We start from the raw sequence: 13262 nt of genomic DNA, 5'->3' as shown, positions 1-13262 counted from the left end.
GACCACGAGTGTTGGAGGAGCAGCAGGGGCCATCTTACTCGGCGAAGAGAGCAGCAGGGACTGTAATGCCTCTGGGGAGGAACTCGAGTCGTGTTCTATGTGACTCATAGAGTGAATATTGTGGCAATAATATATTGGTAGGGATTTGTCGATAGTTCTAAAGAGAAGTTTGCATTTCGTGCGGGGAAGCTAGCCAGTATATACTAGCCTTGTCAGACTTTAACATCCTGTTGTGGGCAAGACGAACCTACAAATCGGAGACCATTCATCGGTGTTTCGGCTTGTGAGAATTGCAGGACAGTCGAGATGGTAGTCGGCAAGCAGAAGCCACATAGAGATATCTCTCTGGTGATGACTTCGTGAGACAGCAAGCTAACTGGCTGAAGCTCTCGGCATTCGTCATGGTGTGATTGGTGGTCGGTAGTGTGACAGGGCACAAATTCATGATGCTTTTTGACTGTCAGTATTATGAATCGCCATGATTTACCATAAGTTGATGTTTCGTTAGCATATGAAGGGCTTACCTGAATCTATATAAGTCGCGCGCCGGTCCACGCGAGAGTGTATGTATACTGATGCTAAGAGTAGAACTGTGTGCAAATACTCTTCAGGCCCAACTTCCTTTTGTGGGATCTCCGAAGCCTGGACCTTGCAATCTCTTTTATGGATTTCTGAAATGGGTGTAATATTGCCGCGTCAAGTGACGAACCTTCATGGTCGTGCCAGCTATCCGCAGACCCTTTTGAGGACAGCGTCGTTGTTAATATGATCGTTCTTAGTATCATGTGACGGACTTCACATCGGCTTGCTGGTAGTCACAGCATTCGGCCATGGATATGCAAGTATCACAGATTTGGTGCCTATACGCTTTTCTGTAAGGGTTATCGGCAAGGCGACAGGGCTTGCAACGACCTAGACACCGATGATCATGAGACTCAAGGTTTTGCTTCTCGTTTAGGTAACCTAGACACTCTCCTGAGGCCTCTGGGTCATGAGAGTGGCCGACGCAATCCTCCAGGTCGTGTCAGCTGTCCGCAGACCTTTTTGAGGACAGCGTCGTTGTCAATATGATTGATCTGAGTATCATCGCCGCCGTCCGGGTCGTCGTATGGGTCATCGTCCTCATCAGACTCTTCATCGTTACTCTCTAAACCCAGCTCTGTTTTGTCTTCTACTTATTCTGGCTCTGGCACAGAGTCCAATCCCTCCTCGTCCGCTGCCTGAAGATGGATAGTTGAGGGAGGACTACTGGGGTGTAGCTTGATAAGAACCGAATATGTGGTGAAATCTCAGACCGAGCACTTGAGTCGCAGGCTTTGTCGATCAATAGCAAAGATAGATACACCGCGCATTGCCCTTGCTCCAATTGCAGGTTTGAGCCGAATTCGCAAAAACGCCACTTTGGGAACAAGAATTCATCAAGGGATAACACTTCCTCTAGATAGTCTTGACTTATCCTCTAAAGAGCTCTCTTACAGGATAATATACTATTATATAATGTTGTGCAGCTTGTGTGTATATATAACGAGAGGATTGTATACCACTCTGATAGAACTTCTGGTAGCATGAGAAAGGGGGCGTCGGTCGTCATAACTTGCGAACCATGTGATACCCCAGAGCCGTGTTTAACTTGGAGTGTAATATAGTATTGCGGTCTGGTCTGAGCTCAGTGGTAAAGGAACCAGATCGGAGGTGACCATCCCCAGGTAAGAGGCCGTGATGCAGAAAAAGTAAGAGAGATTTGGAGGAACAAGACGGGCAATTTATAGTCGAAATCGCAGCCTGCTTATTCATCATTGCCCCTAAATTCATTTCATTCACTTGGATGAGTTTGATAACATTGTTTGCAGTTGCTTGGTTTCTGGGTAATTGGTATGCTGCCTAAAGTGTGTTGATGAGAGTGTTTTTTGAGTTGATAGCCCTGATGGCTGATGCTTGTATCGCGCGCCTTACTCAAAGTTGCTCCGTTGCTGGCAACTCTGCTCAACGACATCGTCTGCTTTTGCAAAACATATGTAAAGTCTTTGGAAAATTGGCGGCACAAGCAAGCTGGATTGTCCTGAACGCTCGAAGTCATCACTACTCTGTGTCTTTGTGTCACCTGAAAGAGGGAAGCGGGCAATGTTTGTGTTACTGCTGTGAAGCAAGAGATGTGGGAAAACTTGCCTCTTTGTCTTTTCAGAATGCAAATTTGTTGCCAATGATGGCGATTTTCAGCCAGCAACAACATCGCTAGCTTTCAAATTTTGAAGAAGCAACATGTTGCCTATTGTCTATAGGGAGTTGCGAAGCCGACAAACCGTTGCTCCTGTTGCAAAGTCATCGGACAAGCAATAAACCCCCAAACGCGACCTTAGCTATTGAGTGTAACAATCTTGCATGCTTCTGTGAATATAAACTCCTTCTGAAATGCTACCATTACCTCAACAACCTACACCTATAGCCATAATGGGCCTCAGCAATCTAAGCCAGAGCTTGCAGGAGGGCATCAACCAATATACAACGCCCACTGCTCCAACAGATACAATGGCTTCGATAACAGATATACCCTCTATGCGTGCGGCATGTATCAAAACGCCGCTTTTACGACCAAACATCGTCATGTTTCTGGTATCGCGGAGCCTGAAGAAGCCAATCCGCTTGTTAGCATCAGCAAAATGGGAAGCACTCGGGTATGCCATCTCATTCCAATACTATAATATCGTATCTTTCATAATCATGAGTCTTTGTGAGCAACCTGCTGCTCTGTAGTCCTTACAGGGTGAACATTACTAGAGTCACGGCCGTTGTGTTCCCTTGGACGAAGGCAGCAAGGTTCGGATAATTTAAGACTAGATACCCCCGAGCCTTAGAATCAATCGAGACTAGACTTGTCAACAATTAGGGTCTGAAGAGCTTGAATAAGAACATACGCAATTGCATCCAGCTACATTACTCGTGCCATCATCCTGGAAGACGATATATCCATTACCAGCTACATTTTATATCTCAAGAAAAAGCCAGGATCTGCTCGAATAGCACCCTTTTCTGTTACGGGAAGACCTAGATGGAGTTACATAGTTGTTCAACTATCTACAAAGCATCTCTTACTTATCCCGCTGAACAGGGGTTGATGTTCAATAAGCGTACAGATCATGAACCTTATTCTTCTCTTCAATTATAGCTTTTAGATGTACACTTACATATCTACTTCACACTCTGTCACCCAAACCCATGGTGATGTCTTTCGATCATGGATATACTGTAGCTGCACTTCATTCTGTCTCATCATCTTATGACCGTCTCAAGCCACACCGGAGAGAGTCTCTCCAAGGTCATCTTAATTGCCATACTACCTGTTGAGCCCCCATAGATAAGCTACCTATATATAAGCCAGTGACAATTGTAGTCCTAGTTGCAGTGAAACCGTGTTCGGTTGGGAGTGGCAGACTTGTGATGCGCAAGGGCTATTGTGTTCGATCTGTTACCACTGGTACCGACCAAGTCTCGCATGTAAGTAACTAAGAGCACCTATTCTGCCCATTCATCTATCCTGTACCTTGACTCATTCTTCAACATTGATCAACTATCACCACTGTCATTACTTACAACTATCAACCAATATATTGTCACCACAACCTTCATCGATGGGCACTTTATGGATAAGAACTGAGATTTAGCTACCGAAAACAATATTTATTTACCAAGAAACAAAGATAAAGTTGATGCTTTAGTATTTAACTTTTGTTTTTATAGGCTAATCCCTGCCAAAGTACTAAGCATGACAGAACAGTGAAATGCTTGTGTCCATCCATCCACCAATTTGAGATATTTTAACTATGTATTTCCATTAATCCTTCTCACTTGGTTTCACCAACAAGCGGTGAGCGCTTTATACTCCCAAAATTCCTGGCTCCTGGTTGCACCCTCCTAAGGCTACGCTGGATCTTTAGCATGAAGGATGAACCGCCCAAGTACCTTGTCCGTCATGATCCTTGTGTAATAAATTGGGCGTTTGTCCTTGGTGATCTCTTCAAAGACGAACCTGGTTTGAAGATCCCCAAGGCGTTCCAATGAATCTGCAATCCTGGCCACCTTGAACTTTTCGTTACACTCAGGGTGAAGCTTTCCAGGCTCATGATTTGCGGCTACTCCTTCTGTGTCCGTGATGTACTCTTCTGATGGACCGGCATACTCCTCATACTCCTCCTCATCATACTCCTCCTCGTCCTCGTCCTTCAGAGGACAATCATTATAGACGACATAGACTGCTCCAAGCCCGCCTTTTCTGTCAACTTCAACAACAACGGCAAATCCGTTTGACCACCAGAGGCCTTGGTAGATGGTGGGAAGGTTCTCCGGAACTGCGTCTTTGCATGGCCCCCCATAAACGCGGAGAGTTCCGATCTGAGCGAATACAAGATATTCATCCTTATCAGGCGCTTTTTCGGCATGCTCTTTGCGGGGGAGCATATGAGAAGGGGTAGAAGAGCGTGGGCGTGAAAAGACATATTCGCCATCAGAAATTGATCTAGTGCTAGGATTGAACACGCTGCTCGAAGCTGAAGCTGGCGCGAGGCCAGACGCAGCACGAGTCTTAGACTTGAGCTTCATGGTGAGAATGTATCTGCCAACGACATCTGGACCAGACTCCACTTGATCGGGTTCAAGATAGTCGACCTGGGGCTCGAATGCGTAAAAGGTTTGGACACCTCCGAACTGGGATGTACCAATAGGGACCCAAGGCATGGGGTACAAGGCGATAGTCTTCAAAAGTTCGCTAGTTGATTGGTTGTCTGTGAAGTTGGTCGCCATGAGTTGAGCAATGAATTCCTTCGGCTCCATCCTATATGCCATCCTCTGAGTGCGGCGGCTCAACCACTCGTCAGACCAGACACGGAAAGCCTCTTGATGCGCTTCTTCGGGGAAATCCTTAGCCACCAACTGGTCGAATGCGTCCCAATCAGCACCCGGCCGGTAGCATTGAGCGATTTCCGCCGATTTAGCGTCGAACCATCTCATGAAATTCCATTGCAAGTCACCCCAGCCCAGCTGGATCTCTTGGTCGCTTTTGGGTCGCGGCATTCTTGTGGTTTGGTGCTGGAAGATGTGAAAGAGTAAGAGAGGAGTTGATAAGTCTTATATCTGGGAAGAGAGGTTTAGCGCAAGTTAAGGGAAAGAGAGGATAGGGCTGCTATTTTATACCTCGAGCGAGTTAAGATTGCGGCAGTAGAGTTTGGAAAATGAGGCTCAGGAACTCAAAGGCAATAGGATTTGCAGATGAGGAGCACGGCAAAGTTTAATGGTGTGCTGTAAGAAAGGTCTCAGTAAGAGTCCAAGTGTCGGTGATTAACAGGTAGCGTGAAGAGCAAGAGTGAGGTAAGAGTGGAGGATTTCACAGGACAGAGATAAAGCAGTTAAGGCAGGAGCAACCGTGAATAGATAGGTACTACCTAGGTTACCTAAGGTAATGGCTAAAAATCAATCTTTGGTTGTCCCATCGACTCTCCCGTTATTACTACAAGGACAAGAAACAAAACCGAAAGGTCCATCTGCCCACCAACTGATATGCAACTAGCAAGCAGCCCAAGGCTCATGAATCTTTTCATCAATCCCGTCTTCATTTGTTGACCTCAACAGGCAGAGAAAGAGCAGGCACAATGGTGAGCCCCTGTTCATGGTGCTCCAAGAATTGTGCGCGATGGATCACACAGGTGGTTTTGGTGATGGGGAGAAAGCGGAACTCTTTATCAAAGTGTCCTAGCTCATCGAGGCTATTCGCAATCTTAGCCAGAGAAAAGCCTTCATCGCAACGCGGGTGAAGTCGTCCGGGAACATGATCTTTGGCCTCGGGTGCAAGTTCCACTTCGTCATCGTAGTCTTCAACGTCGATAGTGCTGTTTGGATGATAAAGAACATAGACCGCTCCCGGCTTGCCTTTATTGTCGAGTCGAACTACCACTCTCAGGTCATTTCGCCACCATGGTCCTTCCCACAAGACATCAACGCCACAACCTTTAGCATGATCATATTCCCCTCCATATACGTAGAGTAGACCCAGCTGAGCGAAGACAAAGTGATTGGGGTCAATCTCATTTCGAGCTAGCTCGACAGGGTCTGGTTGCTGTTCAGGACCAGTCAAGGCACGGGGACGGAGGTAAGGCTTTTCAGGCCTTGCGAGATTAGAGGGTATCTCTGGAGCGCTCAAAGATAATCCAGTGGTTTCCGGAGAGCCACTAGAGACTGAAAGCGTACGGGCTTTGTCGAACTTTACGTTAATAGCAAGAATGTCTTTGAACAGAATAGATGGTCCAGACTCGTTACAGTCGGGCTTAAGGAGCCTATGTGCAGGCTCGAAAGCGTAATAGGACTCGACACCTCCGAATTTTGCGTAGCCGATTGGAATCGAAGATAAGTTGTAAGTATCCATGGCCCACCAAAGGTCATGTATCATAGAGCCCGCTGCCTCGAGGAAGTCGGTGGCGAGGACTGTGTTGATGAACTCTTTAGGAGACCACTTATAGGACATTCTGAGCATAAAGCGCCCATTCCACTCGCGAGACCATGTGTAGTAATCTTTCCGATCTTTCTCACTGGGCCATCGTTTCTGAAGCAGGAGGTCAAAGGCATTCCATTTGGCCTCGAACTTTAGCGTATCTAGGATGGCCTTCGAGTTATCGAGGCTCCATTGATGAAACAGCCGTTCCCTGGGGCCCCAACGAGCCTGGATCATCTCATCGGTGTCAGGGAGTGGCATTGCGGCTGAGGTCTCCGATTCAATGGGTGACAGTAATGGGATATAAGAATTCTGATATATCTGAGGAGTAAAAATTAGCATCGCTATCATGAAGGAGAAGACGGGCTTTTACACAGTTAGAAAAGGTTTAGCAGAGTGAAATTGAGTTGGCGTGGATGCGGTATGAGTGGCAATCAGGAATATGTAAGTATAGTATATATAAGATAATAAGAAAGAATAGAAAGTAAGCCAGCCCTAAAGAAAAGGGCGCGATGTATATGATCTCTAGTAATGAGTCCTTGGAGATAGTTATGTGTGATAGTGAAGAAGAAGAAGAGGGAACAATTCGGATACCATAAGAAGGAAAAGAAGAGGCAAGCAAGTAGGCAGAAGAATGCAAACGCTAATAGAAGGTGATACAAACATTTAGCTGTCACGGCCACAAATCCACGTGGGAAAACTTAAGCATTAGGTACGGCCAGTGAGTCACGATTGCTCGTTTAATAATGTCAAGGTTTGGAAATGAACGAACTCTAGGGATAGGCAATTTTTTGTGAAACCTTGTTTACCAGAATGTTATCAAACCCAGTTATGGCATCAGTTTTATACTTCCTAGTGATGAACCCGCAGTGTGACAAATCGGTGCGGTGTTTAGTGCGTGGGATAATACGAAGATCATGAGTTCTTCTACAACGATCACTATCGATGTCGAAAACCCTAGTTGTATGGCACCTGGGCGGGATTGGATAAGCAATTGATGAGCGAGACCAGTCATCCGACAGAGTCCAAGTAGACACCTGCATGGAAAGCTCAGTAGCACACAATATAACGCCAGACGCAGGACATAAACACAAGACTTGAGTACCTAACTCTCTACTAGTAGCGAAAGCCATCAACAGCCGGATCCAGACATTTCCCAACATCCTCCATCCGTGATTCTTTTGTCCGCCAACCTCCTTCTCCCTCAGATGTCAATCTCATCCGGCTCACGTACAGGCGTGAGCGGAGGTCCATCTAGCCCGCAAGTCCAAATCTTTGCATTGACAATCTGGGGTTCTTCAGACGAGATAACATCAAACTCAAACTTGCGCTTGTAGGATCCCATATCCTGAATGCTATTGGCAATCTTGGCAATCCAGAAAGAAGAGTTGCTCTTGGGGTGAGGATGTCTAGGGATATAGTGTTCGAGGAAGATGCCTTGCTTGCTGGTCTTCTGTTCGTTCTTGTGCGACTTTTGGTGCTCAACAAGACCCCCATCGAAGTCCTCATCAAGGTCCTCGTCAGAGTCCTCATCAAGTTCATCTCCAAACTTCTTCAGCTTAGGTTCCGGGTCGGGATGGTGGATGACGTAGATCGCTCCAGGCTTGCCATTTGGGCCGAGCCGAGCAACCACTGCGAATCCAGTCGGGTTCCATTCTCCTCGTTTGTCGTCATTGGGGTTACCATCTCGAACTTTCTCCCAGTCCCCAGTAAAGGTCCAGAGCAATCCTAACTGAACGAAGACGAAATCCTGGGGACCAGACTCGCAAGTCGCGCTGACATGTGCGTGCGTCTTTTCCACTGCAGAGGGGATTGCGGCTATGAGGTGGCCTCCTTTTTCACTGTCGGTGTTGAATGGGTGAACAGAAGATCCAGGAGACAAAGGAGGTGAGTGCGGAACATGAATGCTCAAGGCGAGTATCATGCTTCCCAAGACATCGGAATCAGAGTCAGGGTACTTTGGCTCAAGGAAGTCGGTTATGGGCGTGAAAGCATAGCCGCTGAATACACGTCCAAAGGTTGTCTCCCCAATGGCCACAAAGTCCTTCGGGTAGGCACAGATAGCGCGAGACACTCTTTCGACTTTGTCCGTGTCCAGATAGTTGGCTTGAGAGATCATCTCAATGTAGTCCTCAGTGTTCATGGCATACTTATTTCTGACAAACATACGTCCGTTCCAGGCGTGTGCCCATTCAAAGTATTCTCTGCGGCCTTCGGGGTCTGGCCATGCCTGCTTCATGAACTTGCTATGAGCATCCCATGCAGCATCACGACTCAGGGTGTCGAGAATCTTTTCTTTATTCTTCTCCTCCCAAGCGTAAAACTCCCATTCTTGATGGGACCAGCTGGCCTTGATTTCCTCGTCGGTTTTGGGGAGCGGCATCGTGGCTGATTGTTGTGATATAACGGGCGACGTCGAGTGAGAATCGGGGGCTTGGTGTGTCCAGAAGATGGGGTCTAGTGTAGGTAGGCAAGGTCAATTATTGTGCCTCGATCAAAGGTGGTGCAACTCCGTGAGGAGTGAGATTGGCAATATGGTTCAGACTACTCAGAGTCGTCTCATGTGTAAGGATGGATGGTCGACTGTTATACAGCAAAAGAGTGAAGTCAAACCCTTGCAAGGGAAAGGGAAAGAAAGAAAGTAAACAGCGAGAACCAAGTGCCGTTATGTAGGAAGTGTTTGTGTGATGAAGAGGAGAGAGGAGAGTCACTGTGTTGAGGGGAGGTTAAGAATAACGTAGTGGTGAGGTGGGATGCCACTGCGAGTACAAGCTTGAGCCTTGTGTGACGCTTCCGCACAAGGTCGTGCATGTACTTAGACCCAAAGCCTCACTGCCAGTGCGTAGGTAGTTCACCGCCGTCTGCTTGACACCGGCAGATGATGCACTAGAGCAGGAATTGCAAGGAGCTTGGTGGAGGCAAGTCTCAGAATGAAGGAAGCTGATACCCAAGCCCAGGGCAGCGTAGCAAATAGATGACAGGGAATTTCAGAGTATTTTCTCCCTATCTGGCTCCCCAATTAACTATTTCTGCAATGAATCCAGCTGTCGGCCTCGGTAACAACCTCACACTTGTTCAGCGTCCTCGGCCAGCGGTCGACGCGCACGTTCTGTGGGCCTACCGAGTTCGGACGGATACCTACCTGCACACAAGGTTCAGTACGAGAGAATATGGCTCCATGTGGTGAGTAACGCAATTATATCTAAAGCTTTATAATTTTTATTAACACTACATCACAACAAATCATCACCATGAACATTACGCAGTCTCAGCATGAGTCGCCTCCCTTTCCTCAAGCTCCCCCTTCAGACCGCCAGTGCGCTTCGCCTCCTGAACCTTCTCATCAAACCCGCCACCAGCCTTCGCACTTCTCCAAGCAGGAACGTTACTCTCAAACAACACATCAACTTCCTCGAGAGTCTTGCGTGCTGTCTCGGGATAAGTGAAGAAAGCGTGGAACGTCATGGCGATACAGAATGTTCCGAAGATCATGTATGTCTGCCACTGGATGTTGGTGAACGATGGTGGGACAAAGAAGGCGAGTGCCAAGTTGAAGCTGTGAGTGCACATGTTAGTACGTGTTATTGGTCTGGTAGTAGGGGAGTGACTTACATCCAGTTACCAGAGGCAGCGAGACCAACACCCTTGGCTCGGTACTTCAAGGGGAAGACTTCACTGGCGTAGATCCATGCAACGGGTGCCCAAGTGAGACCGTAGATTCCGACAAAGATGTATGCCAGGGCGATGACTGCTTTGGCGGGAGCTCCTGAAATGGCCCAGGTAAGGATGTCGTTGCCTTCGATCCCGTCGACGGGGTATCCGTGAACAGCCATGACTGCTCCGCTAGTGAAATGAAGAACACCGCAGATTAAGGCTCCGCTGATGAGGAGAGGTCGGCGGCCGAGACGGTCGATGTACGGAAGAACAATGCCGGTTGTTACGAGGAAGATGACGTATTGAATGATGGAGGAGGTAAGAGCGGTGTTTCCAGTCATTCCCGCCATTCTGAAGATGTAGACGAGATAGTAGAGCATGACATTTCCACCCCTGGTCATATTAGCAGCTATTCCCCTGCGTTACAGGGGCGTACTTACAGGAGTTGCTGCCAGATCTGTACACTCACACCAACGACGGTGCGTTTCCAGACTCCAGGCGCAAAGAGACCAAGATAGCCGATGTCTTTGGACTCACGGGCGATTCGTACTGCTTCGCGGACCTCTTCCATCTCGGCGATCACAGCAGGACTATCGAGATCACCGCCTGCATGAAGGTGGGCGAGGTTGTAATGCGCTTCTTCCCAACGATCGTGCTGTGCAAGCCATCGAGGTGACTCGGGGAAGAAGAACAGGCCGGCGAGGAGGATGAAACCTGGGACTGCTTGGACTCCCCATGCGATGCGGAAGGCAGCTGGACCGTCAACTCCAACGGAGCATCCGTAAGAGATGAGATACATGATCAAGATACCTGACAACATTAGCACGAATCTTTGCAGGGGGAGATTGTCAAACTCACCCCACTCAATAGACCACTGCTGAATTCCAACAATTCTCCCTCGAATATCCGAAGGCGCAAGTTCCGCAAGATACACAAGGACCTGTGAACTCGTAATACCAACAGCCACACCGCTCACAACACGGCCAACAATGAGATGTCCCACGTTCTGCGCAGAACACTGAAGAACAGCACCAGCAATCCAGAACAAACAAGCGATCATGAGAGCCTTTCGTCGACCGAGCTTATCGGCAATACCTCCTGCGACGAGAGCGCCGACGAATGATCCTGCTGACATGGAGGCCGTGATGCCGCCCTGCTCGGTTGAGCCTGGGCTGTTGAAGTAGTCGAGATACTGGTCGGAGCCGATCCAGGCGCTCATGGAGCTGATGTCGAAGCCGAAGAGCATGCCGCCGATCGTGCCAATGGCAGCGAGCGCTGTTACCGTTAGCTATAACTCCACGTAAACGAAGAAGTGACTGTACCGTAGATGTTCCAAATCCTATACATGATGGATGATGTGAATGAACTGCAGTCTCTTGAACGGTCAAGTCGTCAGTCGGGCTGAGGCTGTTCTTTATATAAGAACACCATCGGGAGCATCGTCAGGGATGGCGTGGAGAAGGTTAGAAGCGCGCGAGTGAGGGTTTGCGATGTGACGGGCCCGCTCAACGTCATGCACTCGTGGAGCTGCCCACGGGGTGATCGTCGCTCGCTTGGTGGGTGATGGCGTTGGTGGCCTTGGCTTTGTAGCTTGGCCTTGCTTTAAATAATACGAAATCCTAAATTTTGACTTTTCATCCCTAAGTTTAGGATGCCGATGCATTTGAACATGATATTCTTCCCTTAATCTAGCATGGCGATACATTTCAGGCTTCGCATCGCGAGCAAGCCTCTAACAACAACTTCACTTTCACAACTTCAGGTTTTCCCTTCTCCACGGCAATACAGTCATTACAAACACCGTTTCATTCACTTACAACCGCGCGAGTCCAAGATTCGATACCCCAGCGGAAACATGAGCGGCTCCGCGAACAGACATCGCAAGAAATGATATCATCGAAAAATTACACGGGAACCCCTGTCAGGATGTCACATCGGGGTACTCCAACAGCGCCATAACCGTGCAGAGTTGACATCCGAGATACGATTTCTCGAAAGACTCTAGAAGTCTTGGCTGAACCTGATTGGAGCGCATGTTGTTCTGTTGGAGGTGAAGCAACGCAATGATCATCGCTGTGTTTGTGTGTGTGTGCCTGATTTTGAGGCTCCACTGATGCTGGTTACATTTCTTGGGGATTTTTTGTTACTGGTCGAATCATGCTTCTTTCTATTTTGCCTAAATTAAAAGTCTCCGTGTCGAAAAAGGCGGGAAATTGTCGTTGGAAGTGATATCTTGGAACCGTTTGGCTACCTATGTCATCAGCGGCGGCGTGTGGGGAAAGGACCGAAAGTTTTGTCTCCATTCCCCGAATTCTTCCCCGAATTCTTCCCCAAATTCTCCACATTTATTCGGGGTAAATTGAGGGCCCCAGGGGATACGAGGATGGAGAGCGAGAACAACTTCAGATATTTGCTGTCTTATGCTTGCCAACCTCTCAAAAGCCTTTGAGAAGCCTTTATCAGACAAGAGAGATCCTATTTTCCGACAAAATGATCCGATGCTCATTCATTATGCCGAATCAGGACAATGGAATTATCATTTGAACAAGCCCATTTGCCAAGTCGGGTGTTCAACCCAAGACGGGTAAATTGATAGTGCAGACGAGAACGGTAATGATCTGAAGGTCTTGGCCAAAGTTCAGAAACTCCTGGAACTAAAAATCAGCGATAACAAACAGTCTTTGTCCATTGAGGGCTTGCCGAGAACATTTCTTAGTGATGAGCCAAGTGTCTTGGTACTCTCATATCCGAGCCAACGGTATACCATCTTCCCTCACCATCAGCAGAACAGATTCTGAATCAGCACGGTAAGTATTCTAAGAGGATCAATCAGAGCATCCTCTGTAGTAAACTGTGTCCTACCCGCACCCGTGGAATCGCATCGTTGGCTCACAAGGGGAGACAATAAAACTTAGGACATCTTTAGGTAAGTTTAGGTAAGCTTAAGGGTAATTCAGGAAGTCTTTAGACCACTTTAGTTTGGCACTCTGATTCGGTCTTTTGGAGGTAGTCCTCATGTCTAATATGTACTTGAAGAAGAAGCTATACTCCCATCTCACATCATCATTTAGTGACATGGTCCTTCAGTGCTCAAGTATCTCATCAACAAGTTCCCAGTCAAAGCAGCCAGCTG

General features: G+C 47.8%; 4 protein-coding genes across 4 annotated transcripts; all 4 read right to left on the bottom strand.

Moving 5' to 3' along the window:
* Positions 1 to 3915: 3915 nt before the first annotated feature.
* FTJAE_1959 (uncharacterized protein) lies at positions 3916 to 5064 on the bottom strand (the record flags this gene model as incomplete). Its single annotated transcript, XM_037348102.1, has 1 exon — positions 3916 to 5064. One exon carries the CDS (start codon positions 5062 to 5064, stop codon positions 3916 to 3918), a length of 1149 nt encoding a protein of 382 aa, XP_037210919.1.
* Positions 5065 to 5599: 535 nt separating this feature from the next.
* FTJAE_1958 (uncharacterized protein) lies at positions 5600 to 6736 on the bottom strand (the record flags this gene model as incomplete). The annotated part of the gene is made up of 1 exon (XM_037348101.1): positions 5600 to 6736. The coding sequence occupies one exon, from the start codon at positions 6734 to 6736 to the stop codon at positions 5600 to 5602; it is 1137 nt and encodes a 378-aa protein (XP_037210918.1).
* Positions 6737 to 7679: 943 nt separating this feature from the next.
* On the bottom strand, positions 7680 to 8858 carry FTJAE_1957 (uncharacterized protein; the record flags this gene model as incomplete). The annotated part of the gene is made up of 1 exon (XM_037348100.1): positions 7680 to 8858. One exon carries the CDS (start codon positions 8856 to 8858, stop codon positions 7680 to 7682), a length of 1179 nt encoding a protein of 392 aa, XP_037210917.1.
* An 875-nt stretch (positions 8859 to 9733) lies between these two features.
* On the bottom strand, positions 9734 to 11476 carry FTJAE_1956 (monosaccharide transporter; the record flags this gene model as incomplete). Its single annotated transcript, XM_037348099.1, has 5 exons — positions 9734 to 10031; positions 10088 to 10522; positions 10570 to 10939; positions 10988 to 11404; positions 11452 to 11476. 5 exons carry the CDS (start codon positions 11474 to 11476, stop codon positions 9734 to 9736), a joined length of 1545 nt encoding a protein of 514 aa, XP_037210916.1.
* Between the last annotated feature and the right edge of the window lie 1786 nt (positions 11477 to 13262).

The sequence above is a fragment of the Fusarium tjaetaba genome (genome assembly GCF_013396195.1).
Source record: "Fusarium tjaetaba strain NRRL 66243 chromosome Unknown NRRL66243_c0000035, whole genome shotgun sequence".
Classification (NCBI taxonomy): Eukaryota; Fungi; Ascomycota; class Sordariomycetes; order Hypocreales; family Nectriaceae; genus Fusarium; species Fusarium tjaetaba.
This window is presented reverse-complemented; position numbering and strand designations above follow the sequence as displayed.